At 42.7% G+C, this 20,315-nt stretch overlaps 1 protein-coding gene across 6 annotated transcripts in view; it reads right to left on the bottom strand.

Moving 5' to 3' along the window:
* The window catches only part of HOOK3 (hook microtubule tethering protein 3), a 93,872-nt gene that overhangs the window by 67,762 nt on the left and 5,795 nt on the right, over nt 1–20,315 (bottom strand). For all 6 annotated transcript variants that reach the window (XR_014832735.1, XR_014832736.1, XR_014832739.1 and 3 more), the window contains exon 2: nt 18,204–18,289. Coding sequence is in view for 1 of the 6 variants with exons in the window: in XM_021077847.2 (XP_020933506.1) it covers nt 18,204–18,289 (86 nt within the window). In the remaining 5 variants the exon portion in view is untranslated. The remainder of the gene's footprint in view (nt 1–18,203; nt 18,290–20,315) is intronic.

The following is a 20,315-nucleotide window of genomic DNA, read 5'->3' as shown; positions in this document are numbered from 1 at the left end:
TCAACAAACAAGCTAAAAGGTGAAAAGTGATAAATACAGTTTATGTATTTTAAATTACACACTAATCTGGAATGAATGTAATTAGTAGATACCACACTAATATCTAAAAACATTCAAAATCATTGACAATTGTTTTAAATAGGCAAAAGAAATATACTAGGAAAAAGGTTAAAATAAGCTTTTCAGTTAATATTTTAATGAGTTTCCATGATCTAATACTTTGAAGGTCACCAATAATGTTACTAAAATTTCAATGTCTTTAAATTATATAAACAGAGAACCTGTGTATATAAATACAGGCATTAAACAAAGTTGGATACTGTTTCTGTTTGCAGAAGGCTTAGATCTAAGATAACATTGGTATGGACACACAAACTGAAACAAGGGTAGAAGCTGAATATACTTATGCTTATCTTTCTTAGGAAAAGCTCCAAACTTTTATAAACACTAGAAAGAAAAAAAAACTTTTAGCCTAGCATGATGTTCACTTCAAAGTTCTTGAATCCGATGCTCTAAGAAATTAAATCATTTGTTCAAAACCACAGACTGAACCCTTACAACTGTCTCCATTCAGTCAAAAAGCATAATGGCAATGAGAGAAATATCTGAGAAGAGAATCTACATTTCAACTTACGCTGTCACTCAAATTGATAAATACAATCAGTACTAAATTTTGTTCAAATTATTATTATTTTGGCCACATTTGTGGCATATGGGAACTCCTGGGCCAGGGATCAAACCCACACCAAAGTAGTGACAACTTGTTTTATTTTATTTTTTATTTTATGGCCACACCTGAGGTACATGGAAGTTCTTAGGCCAGGGAAGAATCTGAGCCACAGCCACGACCTACACTACAGCTGTGGCAATGCTGGATCCTTTAACCCACTGTGCCAGGCTGGGGATGGAACCCTCATCTCTGCAGTGACTTGAGCTGCTGCAGTTGGATTCTTAACCCACTGCCCTATAGCAGGAACTATTAAATTTTATTACTAAAAAAGAAAAATGTACTTATATGGGCATACGTACTTATGAAAAAAAGTTACAACTAAGTTATCTCTGTAGAGAAGCCCGTATCAAAGTTAACATACTAACTTGAGAGACAATAAAGTTAATACTCTAAAAATTTTTAAACTGAGATATAATTCAATACCACACAACTCACCTGTCTGAGGTGGATTTTAGTATATTCACATCACCACCACCTAATTTTTCCATCTTCCCATAAAGAAACCCCCTATCCATTAGCCATCACTCCCATTTCCCTCTCTCCAGCCCCTAGGATCTACTTTTGTCTTTATGGGTTTGCCCATTTTGTACATTTCACAGAGAAAAAATCATATACTATGTGGTCTTTGGTGTCTGGCTCATTTCATTTAGCATGTTTTTTTGTTTGTTTGCTTTGCTTTTTAGGGCTGCACTCTTGGCATATGGAAGTTCCCAGGCTAGGGGTCAGATTGGAGCTACAGCTGCCGACCTACACCTCAGCCACAGCAACACCAGATCTGAGCAGCGTCTGCAACCTACACCACAGCTCATGGCAATGCTGGATCCTTAACCTACTGAGCAAGACCAGGGATCGAACCCACAACCTCATGGTTCCTAGTTGGACTCCTTTCTGCTGTGCCATGAGGGGACTCCCATTTAGCATGTCTTTACGGTCCATCCATATGGTGGCATCAATCACCACTTCATTCCTTTTCATGGCTCAATAATATTCCATTATGGATACCCTACATTTTGGTATCTATCTATAAGTTAATATACATGTTTCATGTGGTATGTGCCTAGAAGTGGAATTGCTGCATCTAATACTGTCTGTTTAATATTTGAAGTTTAAACCAAACTATTTTTCGTAGTTGTACCACTTTACCTTTCTGCTAGCAACACACATTAGTTCCAATATATCATCTGTAATTGTACCACTTTACATTCCTTCCAGCAACACATGCCAGTTCCAATATACCCAATATATATTCCAGTATATAGCCAATATACCTATTAGCTTTTGCCTAATCCAAGGTCAGGAAGACTTACTCTCAAACTTTTCTTCTAATTCTCATAGTTTTAGTTTTAAATTCAGATTAAGATACACAGTGCACAGTGTTGTTAAGGGTCTAATAAAGGGTCTAACTTCATTCCTCTGCAAGTAGATATACATATCTACCTATTTTGTTTTAAGCTTAATCTAGCTTCTTCAGTTGAGGTTCTTTTGTTATTATGTGAGAGAAACAAATTTGAATAAACCTGTGCAAAACGTGGAACTTACTGGAAGGCCACTGGGATACGTTATGGTCCTGAACAGGAACTGGGCCTCATAGCTATTAAGGAAAGCTATTAAGAATCTGGACAGTCTTCTCCTCACTCTCATCTATGTTTCTGCCCATCTGTATGTTTTCTCTCTGAAGACCAACATTTTCCTGTTTCTCCACACACTGCTGAAGAGAACTGCACACATGTTCCGTGTCACACCATGCTAGTTCAAGAAGATAGTTTTAAAGGCCAGCTGTCACTCAATCACAATTCTAACTTCCCAGGAAACTCCAAATAATCCAGCTAGAGTATGTTTTTCATCCCTAGTCTGATTGTATGTGATCAAATGGATGAAGAGCCACAAGTGGGAAACACGCAACTTAAGGTTTCAGAGAAAGCAACTCCTGTTTAACTGGGCAGACAATCCCCCCAAAAGTGTCCTCTTTGCTTAAAACCTCTTGTAAAAATAGATATTGCAAAGAAAAACAATTTAAGTGAATTCTGCTAAAATATTAAAGAATTACTATAAAAATAATACAGAAAGTAGAAAATGTTCCATATTTTTAATACTTAAATAATAGAAAATGTGGAGTTTCCGTCGTGGCTCGGTGGTTAACGAATCCGATTAGGAACTATGAGGTTGCGGGTTGGATCCCTGGCCTTGCTCAATGGGTTGGGGATCAGGCATTGCCGTGAGCTGTGGTGTAGGTTGCAGACACGGCTTGGATCTCGCGCTGCTGTGGCTCTGGCGTAGGCCGGTGGCTACAGCTCCGATTAGAGCCCTAGCCTGGGATCTTCCATATGCCACAGAAGCGGCCCAAGAAATGGCAAAAAGACAAATAAAAAAAAAAAAAAAAAACCAAAAATGCTATAATCTAAAAATCACATGGGAGTTCCCATCGTGGATCAATGGTTAACAAATCCGACTAGGAACCCTTAAGTTTCGGGTTCGATCCCTGGCCTTGCTCAGTGGGTTAACGATCCGGCATTGCCATGAACTGTGGTGTAGGTTGCAGACGCGGCTCGGATCCTGCATTGCTGTGGCTCTGGCTCTCAGCTACAGCTCCAATTAGACCCCTAGCCTGGGAACCTCCATATGCGGCGGGAGCAGCCCTAGAAAAGGCAAAAAGACAAAAATAAATAAATAAATAAAAATTAAAAATTAAAAATTAAAAAAAATCACAGCCACTGCCAATCAAGTCCTTCCAATCAAAGACTCACAAGGCCAAGTCTGCTGCTAAGTAGGTGGTGACCACCCAAAGCTAAAGGCACTGAATTTACTGGCTGCATGGCAGTTCAGGGCCATACAGCTAAAAGATATTACAACAGGAAGCCCTTAGCTAATCAAAAAAAAAAAAAAAAAAAAGGAATGCTTTAAAATGTCTAAGAAGTGGAGTTCCTGTTATGGCACAGTGAAACAAATCCAACTAGGAACCGTGACACTACAGGTTTGATCCCTGGCCTTGCTCAGTGGGTTAAGGATCTGGCATTGCTGTGAGCTGTGGTGTAGGCTGCAGATGTGGTTCAGATCTGGTGTTGCTGTGGTGTAGGCTGGCAGCTGTAGCTCCAATTTGACCCCTAGCCTGGTAACATCCATATGCCGCGAGTGCGGCCCTAGAAAGCAAAAGCAAAAGCAAAAGCAAAAAAAAAGTCTAAGGAATCATACACTCTAAAAATGCCAGGATTATGAGATACTTCACTTACAATTTAGAACAATACTTCCTTTTTCTTTTTCTGGGGGGAGGGGAGGTGATCTTAGGGCTGTTTTAGGGCCATAACCACAGCAACACCAGCTTTGAGCTCCATCTGTGACCTATGCCACAGCTTCGGGCAACACCAGATCCTTTAACTCACTGAGCAAGGCCAGAGATTGAACCTGTGTCCTCGTGGATACTTGCTGAGTTCTTAACCCACTGAGCCACAACGGGAATTCCACAGCAAAAGAACTCAGAAAAATCTGAATAAAATACTTCAAATACTATGATACAGACTACTTCTTCCTTAAAAGATGACATCAAAATATCAGAGCAATGTCTGAGCTGGGAAGGTAAAAGAACAAAGACAACTGTTTCTGCCATGTACTTAACACCCAATCACATGCCAGCCACTGAGCCAGGCACTCTATGTTCACAATGACACCACCAGGAAGGTGTCATTATCCCCAAGTTACCCCTGGGGAACAGCAGACTCAGAAATTAATCTCCCCAAGTTCAATCACACAGTCTGGTGGCAGAGGTGACAGTACTGTCATTTTTGTTACAAGAGAGTTCAACACAACACTGGTCCTGGCAAACAACACCCAGGTCCTGAGGGTGACTCTCCCCTTCCGGCCAAGCAGACCAGTCCCGGAGAGAAAAGACCCACGGCGGTCAGGACACCCTGTGCTCATCAGGGGCAGGTGTCTGTCTCATCCACCGCCATATGCCCAGCACTTCACGTCTGACACAAAGCAGTTCTCACTGGCTCCCGTGCACTGAAATACATCAGAAGGTGACAGCTCTTTTGCCTTTTTTTTTCTTTTATTATAGCTGATGTACAAATGTTGTGTCAATTTCTGCTGTACACCAAAGTGACCCAGTCATATATATATATATGTATGTATGTATATGTATATATGTATGTATATGTATGTGTATATGTGTATATATATATATATATACATATAAATATAGTCTTTTTCTCATACTATCTTCCATCTAAGTTTTATCACAAGAGATTGGATATAGTTCCCTGTGCTGTACAGCAGGACTTCCTTACTTAGCCATTCTAAATGTAATAGCTTGCATCCACTAACTCCAGACTCTCAGTCCATCCCACTCCCTCCTCCTTCCCCTTGGCAGCCACAAATCTATTCTCCATGTCTGTGAGTCTGTTTCTCTTCTGTAGATAGGTTCATGTGACAGCACTTTTCTTTTTTGTCTTTTTGGGCAGTACCTGCGGCACATGGAGGTTCCCAGGCTAGGGGTCAAATTGGAGCTGTAGCTGCCGGCCCACGCCAGGCCATAGGAACGTGGGATCCGAGCCACATCCGCAACCCACACCACAGCCCACGGCAACACCCGATCCTCAACTCACTGAGCAAGGTGAGGGAATCGAACCTGCATCCTCAAGGATGCTAGTCAGGCTGTTAATTGCTGAGCCACGACGAGAACGCCAGCACTTTGCTTTAATGAGCTTTCAACCTACTACTTGGGTAGAACACAGCAAGAGAACAAGTCTACGACGTTCTTGCATTCAATGGCACTTTGCCTAGTAATGAACTCTGTCTCAGTTTGCAATCTCAGCAATGTTTTCTAAGTACCCCTTAATTACCATTCTCAGGCTAGGATTAAACAACATAAAGGTAAGTTTTTCCAAAATCTTAAGAGATTATAGCTCTGCACAGATATATAAATAACAACAGATAAGCTTACAAGGAGTGCCCTTCATGAGTAAGAAACTATCTTTAGCTTCTTACTATGTCCTGACACCTAAGAAAAAAACACAAACCAGCTACAAAACATACAAAGCCATTTTCTTAGATTTTTCTAGTAACAGGTCTATTTGGCTGTAACTTATGAACCAGTCATAGTTTAAGCTAAAGGAAAAAGCCCATTAATTTTAACCCTTAATATAATTCCAGAAATATACTGTCTTCCTGCAGTCAACTGCCTCCACAGAAGTTAAAAAATTAGATTTCTATTGCTAAAATTATTTAAGTACCGAAACTTTTTTTTTTTTTGCTTTTCAGGGCTGCACCTGAGGCATATGTAGGTTCCCAGGCTAGGGGTCGAATCAGAACTACAGCTGCCAGCCTATGCCACAGCTCACGGCAATGCCGGATCCTTAACTCACTGAGCGGGGTCAGGAATTGAACCCGTGACCTCATGGTTCCTAGTCAGATTTGTTTCTGCTGTGCCATGATGGGAACTTCGAAGTACCATGATATTATTATTGAATTCCCCCAAATTAAGATGGAGTCCAAAACAAACATTGTATTTTGATTCAATTTCTTAATATGGCATTTTTATTAGCAAATCTTAGTATTTTTTATAGGTATGTTGACTCTTAGGTCTAATGTTTTTCTTTTTCATTCCCTTTGAGTTCTGCCTCTTAGAAATACAGAGTATCTCACTCAGTGTCTTTTTGTTATTTCTTTATTTATTTTTGGCTGCACACAGAGCATGTGGAAGTTCCTGGGCCAGGGATCAAACCCGAGTTACGGCAATGACAACGCTGGATCCTAGGTCACTAGGGAACTCTCCTCTTAGGCCTAATTTCTAATGAGCTTTTCATTACCTAAAATGATCATTTTGGTCCTCTGCCATTAATGTATATTGAAGAGTTTAATAATTATATTTCACATCCATAAGAACAACAAAAACAAAGCAACTTATGCTTATAGCACCCACTGTGTCAAAATGAGCAATACAGGGGTTCCTGTTGTGGCGCAATGGATATGAATCCGACTAGGAACCATGAGGTTTCAGGTTCAATGCCTGGCCTTGCTCCATGGGTTAAGGATCCGGCGTTGCCGTGAACTGTGGTGCAGACTGCAGACGTAGCTTGGATGTGACATTGCTGTGGCTCTGGCGTAGGCTGGCAGCAACAGCTCCAATTGGACCCCTAGCCTGGGAACCTCCAAATGCCACAAGTGCGGTCCTAAAAAAAGACAAAAAGACCAAAAAAAAAAAAGAAAGAAAGAAAAAAAAAAGAGCAATAAAGGCACCTTATAAGGAAGGGCTGGGCTCTAAATCAAGGACAGGCAATCAGGTCCTATAAGTAAAAAGAAGCTATCATTGTCCATGGCTTGACCTTTACTCAAGCTCCTTTGGTCTCATCTACTTTCTTTTTTCCTCTTTTTTGAACTCTGCAAATAAAAGCTGATGGCACTTAGAGGCACAGCTTACTACTTCTGATCTTGCTCTTTCATCAATACATGGTTGTGATGGAATAAAAGGTCTATTTGGCCTCTGTCCCTGGTTCTTAGCACTGTGCTCCTAAACTCTACAAATTTCCCAAGTGATGGGATTCCTTTTCTTTTTTTTGGTCTTTCTTTCAGGGCTGTACCTGCGGCATATGAAGGTTCCCGGGCTAGGGGTCTAATGGGAGCTGCAGCTGCCGGTCTACACCACAGCAACGGCAATGCCAGATCCCTAACCAGGGATGGAACCTGCAACCTCATGGTTCCTAGTTGGATTCGCTTCTGCTGCACCATGACGGGAACTCTGGATGTCTTTTATGATCTCTCAGGACCCTTTCCAGCCATACCCGAGCTAATGCTAGTGAGGTGGTTCCTGGTGGGATGTCTGGACAGTCTTAGGATGGGAGCTGGTCCCAGAGGAGCTTCAGCCCCGCCCCCTCACCTCCAGGAAGGGACTGGAGATTGAGTTCAAACACATGGCAAATGATTTCAGTCATTTCTATGTAATGATTTCCCCAACAAATCCCTCAACAGTGGAGCTCAGGTGAGTGAAAGAACTCGTAAACGAGGTTAGAACGGTGTCAGGTGGTCCAATCCCTGGGCTCTCATATATTACTGTGAGGACTTTGGCTCTTACCCTGACTCTTTCACTGGGGCACTGATGCAGGACTCTAAGCAGAAAACCCAGCTTACTAAAAAGACACTCTGGCTGCTGAGTTCACATGAGCCTGTGGGCAGGCAACTGCAGAAACATCAACACCAGTCAGGAAACTATTCACATGATACAGAAGAGTGATAACAGTGGCCAGACCTGTATGGTAGCAGTAAAGTAGTAATTTTTTTTTTTTTTTTGTCTTTTGTCTTTTTAGGGCCGCACCCACAGCATATGGAGGCTCCCAGGCTAGGGGTAGAATCGGGGCTTATAGCTGCTGGCCTACACTACAGCCACGCCAGATCTGAGCCACATCTGCGACCTACATCACAGTTCACAGCAATGCTGGATCCTTAACCGACTGAGGAAGGCCAGGGATCGAACCATGTCCTCATGGATACTGGTCAGGTTCGTTAACTACTGAGCCACAATGGGAACTCCCAAAGTAATAATTTTTAATTGTAACACTTTTTTACTCCTGAAATTCCACTACACATCTCTTACTAACCACAGTTTTGATACTGCTACAGAAATACTCCCAAAACGCCATCTAATACTCTGTATTCAAACGTCCTCCATAACATCCTCAAAATGTCTTTGTTTAAAAAGACCCAAGAGGGATTCCCCCCGTGGCTCAGCAGGTTAAGAACCTGACTAGTGAGTTCCTGTCATGGGGCAGCGGAAATGAATCTGATTAGATGCAGTTCAGATCTGGCATTGCTGTGGCTGTGGCACAGGTCAGCAGCTACAGCTCCAATTAGACCCCTAGCCTGGGAGCCTCCACATGCTGCAGGTGCGGCCCTAAAAAGACCAAAGAAAAAAAAAGTACCAGACTAGTATCCATGAGGATGCAGGTTTGACCCCTGGCCTTGCTTAGTAGGTTAAGGGTCTGGTGCTGCCATGAGCTGCAACTCTGATTTGACCCATAGCCTGGGTACTTCTTTATATTGCAAATGCAGCCATAAAAAAGCAAAAAAAAAAAAAAAAAAAAAAAAAAAAACCCCAAAGAAAAAAACAAGATTCACGCACTGCATTGGTTTTTGAATTTGGGGTATGGACACTTAACACAAGCTCTGCCCTCCCGACACATTTTCACAATCACAACATGGAAGTGTTGGCCAGAGCACAACGGCACACAGCAGACCTTAGAGTGCATGCATCTCCTATAACTGAACTTCTGAACAGCAATTCTCCATCTCCCCCAGATCCCATTCCACTCTGCTTCCAGACACCTCCCAAATGGAGTCGTGGGTTGTTGCGACTGGCTGTCCCACTTGGCATATTCTGTGAGGGTGTCCGAGTGAATGCACAGAGTAGAACTTCTAAGAGCCATGTAACGCGTCTGGCTAGCGTCTGTCTCTCTGGGCTCTTTAGTCCAGAACAGTCCACCCTGCTTCCTTTCTTCTCTTGACATTCACTTGTTGAAGAGACCAGGTCAACTGTACTGTGAAATATCCCATTTTCTGGATTTGCCTGATCCTTTCCTCTTAACTTAGTTTAATGTATTCCTCTGTCCTCTGTATTTTTCTGTAATCTGGAAGTTAGATCTAAAGCCTAGATTTAGATATATTTTCAAAGTGTAGCTATTAGGATTTCCTGACAGGTTAGATGTGGGATGGGGAGAAAAAGAAAGAAAGGTTTTTAAGGTCCGAGGAGCTCAAGGCCAGAAATGCCAACATTTGGAATGAGAAGGGTTGACTGAGTGGGTTTGGGTAGAAGACAGGTTTAGTGTTTTTTTGTTTGTTTGTTTGTTTGTTTCTTAACCTGCTGAGCCACCAAGAAACTGCAGGGTTTGGTTTTAGATATGATGACTTTGAACGTCTTCGAGACCCACCTGGAGATGGTGAGTAGACAGTCAGACAAATTTGGACATGAGGGGAAAGATCCACGCTGGAGACAAAAAGCTAAGAGTAGTCAGGATATGGATGATATTTAAGGCCATGAGACTGATGACATCATCAAGGGAGTGAATGCAACAGAAAAGAGCAGCTGGTCCAGGCCTGAGTCCTTAAGCACCCCCGGGCGTGGAGAATGTGTCCTCGGGAGACAGCACTGGGAGGGAAACCAGCAAGCGCAATGCTGATCATCCACCGAAATGGGAGGAAAACCCAGGAAGGTTACAGCATCCTGGAGGCCAAATTTTAATAAGTGTTACAAGAAAAGTAAACAGGTGAGCACCTGTCCTTTGAATGCTGCTGCTGGTCCAAATGAGGACTGAGAACGAGCATCAGAATCAGCAGTGTGTGGGTAACTGGTGCCCTAACAAGTGCAGCTTTAATAATGGTGAGAAAACCCTGACCAAAGTGGAGTTGACAGCAGGGGAGAGGATTCTGAGAAAGCTGCTGCACACGGGAGAGAACTGGAACAATGACCAACAGGGGTGGGGTCCTGAGAAGGATGCTTACAGATAAATCGGTCTGCTTGTCTGCTAGTGGGGCTGATTCTGCAGAGAAAGGAGGGCTGTCAGATCAGGAAAGATGGGAGAAGGTCAGTGACAATCCTGAGTGGGTGAGAGGAAGTGGGACCCAGCCCAGGATGTGCAGGCACTGACTTTACCACAAGATGGTCCCTCACAGAGTGCCCGTCGTGGCGCAGTGGTTAATGAATCCGACTTGGAACCATGAGGTTGCGGGTTTGATCCCTGGCCTTGCTCAGTGGGTTAAGGATCCGGCGCTGCCGTGAGCTGTGGTGTAGGTTGCAGATGTGGCTCGGATCCCGAGTTGCTGTGGCTCTGGTGTGAGCTGGTGCCTATAGCTCTGACTAGACCCCTAGCCTGGGAACTCCATGTGCCGTGGGAACAGCCCTAGAAAAGGCAAAAAAAAAAAAAAAAAAAAAAAAAAGATGGTCCCTCATCCCTAATCCTCAACTCGAATGTGGTAAAGGGTGGCCAGGCAGTGGCGCTGATGCTGCAGTGTGGGGTTCTATGGAGATTCTCTTTTGTGTGTTTCAACCTTCTCAGAAGCAGAAGGAATCCTACCTTGAGGGGTGATGGGAGAAGAGAATGGGGAGGCAGCAGTGAAGGGCTGCAGAGAGAAAAGCGTGAGACAGTCACAGAGAAGACAGGGAACGAGAGGACTGGGAAGTCCAAGTGTGACCATGGGTCCAAGGTGAGAAATTTAAAATGAGATGCACCAGCATGTCTATGTTTTCTCCATCCACGTTCAGCTGCACAGGCCAGATGCAGAATTGGTGGGACATCAAAGTTAACTATGTTGTGGTTTTGCCAAAAAATACAAAGAAACAAGAAAGGGGCAAAGGAGCTAAAAGGTACACTAGGAAGTGGCTATGACTGACCACAGAATTTCAGCTGAATAAGAAGAAAGAAAGAGGTGAAGAGGAAGGACAGGGTTGAGACCCCCCGGCGCAGAGAATGGAAGAACGGCTAGCAGCTCTATGCCAGAGAGAGTGAGATGGAAAGACAGGAAGTGATGATCAGACCGTGGTCAAGAGACAAGCAAGATGATGGTCATCATAAGGTACAGGGCAGGACCAGGAGGATGATGGGCTGGACCAGGGGAGGAGAGTTCCAGGAGCTGATAGGCAAGGCCGTGCAGGGTCCTCCAGGTCCATATTCAGGTCATCAGGGACCTCAACAAGGGCATCACTGGGAAGAGTGCCGAGCACCAGGACCCAAAGCTGTCAGAAATGAGGAGGACGTCTTAAGCCACAAACCTGGGGGTCTCAGGAGCATGGTGAGGAGAGAGGTCTGGAAGCAGCACTGAGGAGGGGCACCTGGCTGAGCGGTCCACGAAGCCACAGTGGGGGACAGCCTTCCTCAGAAGCCTGCAGAAGCAGCGCTGTCAGGGAGAACCGAATTCCTTCCAAGCCCGTTGATCAGGGGGAGGTGCAGACCAAGATTCACAGAGGTTACAGCATAAACAGTCAATTTACATTCTTGACATCTCACATAGGACATGCTGTGCTCACCAAATTGGGAGCTGCTTTGTGAAAATGTTTATAAACTCTAACGTTAATTTTCTTCAGATCAAGAAACAGAAAATAGAAAATTCCATAAATCTGGGCTTTGACATTAAGAGTCATGGACCCCTAGGACCCTTCTACACTGTTGGTGGGAATGTAAATTGATGCAACCACTATGGAAAACAGTATGGAGGGTCCTTAGAAAACTAAAAAGAGAACTACCATATGATCCAGCAGACCCACTCCTAGGCATATATCCAGACAAAACTTTCATTGAAAAAGATACATGTACCCCTATGTTCACTGTAGCACTATTCACAATAGCCAAAACATGGAAACGACCTAAATGTCCATGACGAATGAATGGACTAAGAAGATATGGTACATATTCACAATGGAATACAACTCCGCCATAAAAAAAGAAAAAAATAATGCCATTTGCAGGAATAAGGATGCAACTAGAGATTCTCACACTAAGTGAAGTCAGAAAGAGAAAGACAAATACCATGTATCACTTATATGTGGAATCTCAAATGGCACAAATGAACCTATTTACGGAACAGAAACAGATTCACAGACATAGAAAACAAATATGGTTAACAAAGAGGAAAGGAGAGGAAGGGATAAATTAGAAGTTTAGAATTAGCAGATACGAACTACTATATATAAAATATATACAGCACAGGGAACTATATTCAATATCCCGTAATAAACCATAATGGAAAAGAATGTGAAAAAGTATATGTATATACTGTGATGAACTTAATCACTGTGCTGTACACCCAAAACTAATACAATAGTTTAAATCACTTATACTTCACTGAAAAAAGAAACAAAACAAAATGCAAGATTACAACATTAAAAATAAGAGCCGAGTTAGAAAATGAAAAAAAGAAGCCACACTCTCCCTTGAAAAATAAAACATACTGTGAGTCCATTTATATACATTTGTAGAAAATGCAAATTGATCTACAGCAACAGCAAGCAAATCCATGGTTGCCCTGGGGATGAGAAAGGGGTGTCTGGAAGGAGGAGCTGACAAATGTTTTGAGGTGATTGATATGTTCATTACCTTGGGCATTTCCACAGGTTAAAAAAAAATGATCAGGGGAGTTCCCATCGTGGCTCAGTGGTTAACGAATCCGACTAGGAACCAAGAGGTTGCAGGTTCCATCCCTGGCCTTGCTCAGTGGGTTAATGATCCGGCGTTGCCGTGAGCTGTGGTGTAGGTTGCAGACGAGGCTCGGATCCCGCGTTGCTGTGGCTCTGGCGTAGGCCGGTGGCTACAGCTCCGATTAGACCCATAGCCTGGGAACCTCCATATGCCGTGGAAGCGGCCCTAGAAATGGCAAAAAGACAAAAAATAAATAAATGAATTAAAATGATCAAATTCTACACTCTAAAAACATGCAGTTATATGTGGAATCTGAAAAAAGGACAAAATGAACTTCTTTGCAGAATAGATACTGACTCACAGACTTTGAAAAACTTATAGTCTCCAAAGGAGACAGTCTGGGGGTGGGGGGATGCGCTGGGGTTATGGGTTGGAAATCCTATAAAATTGGATTGTGATGATCATTGTACAACTATAAATGTAATAAGTTCATTGAGTAATAAGAACAAAAAAAAGTCAAACCCTGGGAAACAAACAAACAAACAAACAAAAAAACGTGCAGTTTCATTCCTGGAAATGAATCTGACTAGCATCCCTGAGGATGCGGGTTTGATCTCTGGGTTAAGTGGGTTAAGGATCCGGTGGGTGAGCTGTAGTGTAGGTTGAAGATGTGGGTAGGCAGCTACAGCTCTGATTCGACCCCTAGCCTGGGAACTTTCATATGCTGCGGGTGTGGCCCTAAGAAAACCAACCAACCAACCAACCAACAACAAAAAAACCCAAGTAAAAAAGTACAGTTTACTGTAGGTCGACTTCATCTCAATAAAACTGTTAGGAAAAGGAGGGGATGAGTGCTAAAAAGAAATGAGCTGTCAAGTCACAAAAAGACGTGGAAGAACTTTAAATGGAAACTGTGGAGACAGAGAAAACATCAGTGATTGTGGCAGGTGGGGGTGACTGGGTGGAACTGGATTTTCAGAGCAGAAACTGTTTTGTATGATACTATAATGAAGTATCAACATGTGTCAAAGCCATAGCATGTAAACAGAAAGTGAACTCGAAGTAAACTAGGGACTTTGGGTTGATACCATGAATCAGTGTCAGCTCAATTGCAACAAGTATACCTCTCTGGTGGGGGATGTTGAGAGCAGGGGGGGTTCTGCGTGGGCGAGTAATGGGACCTCCCCACACTTTCCACTCAAATTTTTTTTTTTTCCTTTTTGCAGAGGCACCCACGGCATATGTAAGTTCCTGTGCTAGGGATCAAATCAGAGCTGCAGCTGCCGGCCTACACCACAGTCACAACAACACGGGAACCAAACTGCAACTGTGACCCATGCATGGCACAGTGTGTGTCAATGCCAGGTCCTTAACCCACTGAGTGAGGCCAGGGATCGAACCCATATCCTCACGGAGACTACATCAGGATCTTAACCCACTGAGCCACAGTGGGAACTCCTTCACTCAGTTTTTAAAAGTTTCTTTCGCTGTAGTAAAATATACACAAGACTTGTCGTTAAAGCCATTTTTAAGTGCACAGTGGCATTAAGTCCATTCACATTGATGCACAATCACCACCACTCTCCACCTCCAGAACTTTTCCATCATCTCACACTAAAACTTTTTTCCACTCAATTTTGCTGTGAAGCTAAAACTGCTCTGAAAAACAAGGTCTATTAATTAAAAACAAAGGACAAACAAAAAGATAGGGGGACATGAACCCACACAGATGAACACAAAGGGAGAAGATGGTTGGGACTGGCATATGTACACTGAGGCATATGGAATGACTGGCCAACGGGGACCTGCTGTAGAGCACAGGGACCTCTACCCAGTATCACCTATGTGGGAAAAGAATTTGAAAGAGAATGGATGTGTGTATATGTATAACTGAACCACAACAGAAATTATTATCAACTGTATTTCAATAAAACTTTACAAAATGGAAAAAAAAGAAAGAAAGAGAAGATGACAACAAACTGTTGGAAGCAGGAAAACAGATGGATAGAAAATGACTTGAAAGACTGAAAGAAAAACACATTATACTAACAATAAGTATAATCAGATCTAGTCATATTTGATAAAATTTCTCCTAAAACCATAAAAAGATAAATAGCTTTTCACTTATCAGCTCTGACAAAATAAAATTTGCTCTTTCCAGTAAAACTCTCCTCAGCACCCACACTCCACTGGCTTTCCTGCTGCCTCTCTGGTCCCTCTGCTGGCAGATGTTCTAACCAACAATTAAATGCTGAAGTTCTTCAAGACTCAGGCCACACATTTTTTTCTTGGTCCTACATTATTCTGTGAATGATTTAATCCACACTTATTGCTTCAATTAAGAGATAGCCAAATTGATATTTCCTGTTTGGACTCCTCTGAATTTGAGGTCTGTGGAGTCAACTGCTAACTGAGAAACTTTTACAACTTTCTCCGTAATGCTTTTTCACTGGCAGTTTTGTTCCCGTGGTTATTTAAAATCTGCTTCTCCCCAGGTTATAAACTCTCTGAATGACTCTCAGGACTAGTTTACCCTGTGGGTTGTGGCTCATCCTCCTATCACTAGGGCTAGACATAAAGTAGCCACTCAATAAATACCAAACTGACAAAGGAGGAAGTTTCTGTCAATCTGTATTGTACAATTATTTAAAACAGATAATATAAAACAATATGAATGATGGCATTTCCGCTGTGGCCCAAAAGTATCAGCAGCATCCCTGTAGCACCAGGACACAGGTTTGATCCCTGGCCTGGCACAGTGGATTAAAGGATATGGCACTGTTGCAGCTGCAGTGTAGGTCGCAACTGTGGCTGAGATCTGATCCCTGGCTCAAGAACTCCATATGCTATGGGGCAGCCAAAAAAGAAAAAAAATGAATCATTATGTTGAATGAAAAATGTCAGGAGTTCCCGTTGTGGTGCAGTGGTTAACGAATCTGACTAGGAACCATGAGGTTGCGGGTTTGACTCCTCGCCTTGCTCAGTGGGTTGGGGATCCGGCATTGCCTTGAGCTGTGGTATAGGTCGCAGACTCGGCTCGGATCCCGTGTTGCTGTGGCTCTGGAGTAGGCCGGCGGCTACAGCTCCAAGTGGACCCCTAGCCTGGGAACCTCCATATGCTGCCGGAGTGTCCCTAGAAAAGGCAAAAAAAGAAAAAAGAAAAGAAAAATGTCATTTAAAAAATGACACAAAAGAGTATACACTGTATGATTCCACTTACAAGAATGGAGAAGTCGAAATCATGGACCCTCTTTGAGGCAAGGGGTATTGATTAGGAAAGGGCATGAGGGGAACCATCAGGGGCTAGAAATGCTACATATTTCAGTCTGGGCAGTGGTTACATGGATGTGTGTAAACATGCATGCATACGCATACAATCTATACATACAGACAAATTCACTGCCTTTTTTAATAAGCTTTTCTGTCTACCCTACATCACTACAAAAGGAAGAAAGGAATGCATTTTTTAGGAGGAAAAAAAGGTAACAAACTAAATATTGATGAGAAATGCTCACAGTTCTACATTTGATAAATTAGAATAACTACTTTTCAGAGCATAATTGTTATGATCTTGATTTGGTGAAATAATACACACATAGTCTTTTTTCCGATTTCTACAGTTGATAGAAATCCTACCCAAACTAACACAAGCAAAAAATTCATTTACTGACACATACCTGGAAAGCTCACATAGCTAGGCCCACTTGACCACAAATAATTTTTATTAGGAATTTCAGTGAAATCCTCTAGACCATTCAGAAGCAAAAGGTTATCAGGACACCATTCAAAGGTGACCATGAAAGTTCCCGTCATAGCTCAGCGGAAGCGAATTTGACTAGCATCCATGAGGACACAGGTTTGATCCCCAGCCTCACTCAGTGGGTTAAGGATCTGGTGTTGCTGTGAGCTGTGGTGTAGGTCACAGACACAGCCTTGGTCCCACGTTGCTGTGGTTGTGGTACAGGCTGGCAGCTACAGCTCCAATTCGACCCCTAGCTTGGGAACCTCCATAGGCCGCAGCTGTGGCCTGACAAAAAAGAAAAAAAACCAAAGGTGACCATGAAAGTCCTAAGACCACACCTGTCAGAGCTCTAGAATTAGGGCTGGTTGGGTTTGAAACGAGCCTTCTCAAGCTCCACCAAAAAGTCTGCCCACCTATATATCTGGAGAGATGTTGTTTACCCCCATACCACTCTGAAAACGCCCAATCACGTCTGAAGAGGTGTGCCATGTGAGGTACAGAGGAAAGAGACAACAAGCTACAGATTTCAGGCGTGAGCCCCCAGTGTGAAAAGCAGGCAGAGTCTCTGAAATGCAGGCATCTGAGGTGCTTTTCAGATGGGTCACTCTGTACAGCTCACTGCAAGGTGAACAACAGCAAGAATTGCTTTATAGATGAACAGAACTGCAGGAAGTCTCAGAACATCACATGTAAATCTTCTAGTGTCATCAGGCTGACAGATGTTCAGAGCTTCAAAAGACTATGTGTCCTCCAGACCACGTCAGACCTAATGACATCTTAAATTCCCAGGCAATCCTTTATTTGAAAACTTCCTGGGTCAAAAGTTGAAGACGGCGAAACAATATTAATTTTACAACTATCACGTTTCCAAATACTTAGAAGGAAAGAATCAAGCATGTTTTATATATCTCAAATATTTCACCCTCTTGGTCAGCCAGTAAGCAGCACCCACAATGCAGACCAAACCAAGAGAAATGTGGATCTTTGACCATATTGGACCTACTAATAAGAAGGGCCCAAAACCCCATTTCACCCCAAAACCATGTATTGTCCTAGGTGCTAGGATGTGCCAGTGAACAAATCCCCTTACTCTATGTGGAGCTGTGTGTGTGTGTATGAGTGTGGGAAGAAGCAAGATGTAACAAATAAGACACATATATGGCTTATGAGATGGTGTTACATACTTCTATAAAGCACACAGGTTAAAAGGGATACAGAACACAGGGCAATGGGTATTTTATAGGATTCTCAGGGGAGGCCTTGCTGATAAGACAACACCTGGGCAGAGTCCTAAAGAAAAAGAGAACCTCTTCATTTTTTCTCTAATGGCAAAATCAGGACGCTGATATGACATTGTCTGCCAAGCTTATGCTGAAAAAACACAAGAACAAAGAATTCTGTGGAATCACTGGAGCATCATAACAACACAGCCCTAACTAACCTGGCAGCCAGTCCATCTGTACCTAAACAAGCACAGCCAAGGGTCCCCTGTGCTGCTCAGTGCTCAGTCCACCTGCAACACATGTGTCACGTGAATACTTAACATTTTTGCTCATGTTTTCAATCTAATAAATAACTACATAAAATCATACAAAAAGATAAAGCAACTTATTCTCACATCTTCTGAAGAGCCTGGGCCATCACAACCCCATTCGTTAAATCTTCCACGGTCTGGCATGGCGCATCCACATTAAATGTCTGGATCTGAAAAAAGAAAAAAGGGAAAAAAGATTCCATGGTTAGCTGCATGGAAGAATTCTTAGGCTTCTTAGGCTCATCTTGGGAATTGAATACATTTTAAAATGCAGGACAGTTAGAAATGTTTTCCCTTATGGGAAATTTCCTGTAGGCTGTTACTGCAGTTTTTTCCTTTGAGTAAAAGAGAAATTGTGGTGGCCACTGGGTGACTTCGCCGCATTCATCCTCCTCACAGATGATCATCTAGGAATGCCAGGGCACCTTCATCCCCTCTGCAGGGGCTGAATCACGGATGCACAGGCAAACAGATGCAAAGAGAGGCTTACTTGGGCTTCTGGGGGAGAAAAGCCCATCTCCTATTGAAATGAGTAAGCATGCTGGTTGCCTCAATGGCCACTAATGTCATTTCTGTGACTGTCAGGATGGGGCCAATGCAGTGGATGTCAGAAAAGAGGGACAGAAAGAACTGGAGCCATTAAATTAAAAAACCCTAAGGCTTCCTATTATGTGAGATAATTTTCTTCTTTAAGCCTGGCCACATTGAGATTTCTTTTACTCAAAACCAAAATATCTTTATACAGATGCAGAAATCACACTTACCGTTAGGTTAGATATTCACTTTGATTTTGAATGTATTCTAAATTAGAACTAACATGATGTGGCTGAGAACTGGGAGCAATTATTTCTGAGTAAGATAATACAGCTGAGCCAACAATGATTAGACCCACCAATGCAACCAGGATTTAGATGGAAATAAGTCACTAAGAAGAAATGGACACAGGCCATGCCCTGCAGTTTAGAGGTTAGTGACATAAAAGAGTATGGCAATCAGAGGACGAGATGGAATAGGGAAGAGAGTGGAATGTGAAAGACAGGGTGAAAGAAGGAAGCATCATTGTGCAAAGCCTCATAAGCCATGTTAGGACTTGATCCTCAGCGCAAGGCAAGTGACCAGAAGATTCTGGGCAGCAGAGTGAGGTATGAGATTCACACTGCACAAGGATTGTGGCTGCTGCACTATGAAGAAAGGCTTGCAGGGAACTGGCAGGGAGACCACAGCTGAGGTCAAGCTAGGGAGTGACCACGGAAGTACTGGAAAGAATGCTCAGGTGACAATGTGTCTTCAATACATTTTCAACTAGGGAGTTACATTCCTAGAGGTAAAATTGCTGGATCAAAGTGTATCCACATTTTAGGTTTTTGATAAATATTGCCAAACTGCCCTTAATAAATGCCACAGTGATTTACTAACAGTCGGTAAATGTCCGCTTCTCTAGGCCACATCATCTAACAAATCTTTAAAAAGAGAAATACTAACAAGTGCAGTCAGTAGCTTCTTCGTATTTCCTACAGTCTTGTGAGTAGCGATGTGGTGGAAACTAAGGAAATGACCTTAAAGATTGAGTGCCAAGTGGTTTTTACTTAGGTGTCTATTTGGGAGAGGTGATGGAAAGAGGGCCCTTGCAAGTCACGCCCAGCACTACCATATACACAGCAGAGACTCAATAAATTGTTCCTAAGTGAATAAATGAACCAAATAAACATCATCATAGGAAATACTGAATTTTACCCCACACTCTCTCCAGTCAATGGTAATATGGTAATAACACCGTAGTTTAAAAAGAAATAAGCACCCATTTTGATTTTATAGAGGTTGACTCCATCACTTTCTTGGAGGTTTAGATGAACAAGAGCAGCAGTGAGGGCCACATCTCACAGGTCTCTTGATCGCCAACCTCAGCACCACACCTGACACAAAAGCGCCCTCACCCAACATTCTCTGGATGGTAAAGAACTGACTTGGTCCCAGCCTTGCTCCTAAGTTGCTGGCTGTGTGACTTTGGATATGCCACTTTAACTCTTTTAAAAATCAATTTTTCAATCTAGAAATCAGTAAAAAATACCTTATGGAGGGGTGAGTTGCTTAAGGAATGAATGAGAAAAACCAATGCAAATTAGGTATTTGCAAAAGTCTAAAGCTTCAGTTCTCAGACCTGGGTGTACACCCGAACCATCTGGGAGGTTGGAGAAG

Source organism: Sus scrofa, chromosome 17 (genome assembly GCF_054392235.1).
Source record: "Sus scrofa isolate SSC_HxYL_T2T_F1_AM1 chromosome 17, Sscrofa_HxYL_maternal_Yorkshire_Landrace_v2.0, whole genome shotgun sequence".
In the NCBI taxonomy this organism is placed as follows: domain Eukaryota; kingdom Metazoa; phylum Chordata; class Mammalia; order Artiodactyla; family Suidae; genus Sus; species Sus scrofa.
This window is presented reverse-complemented; position numbering and strand designations above follow the sequence as displayed.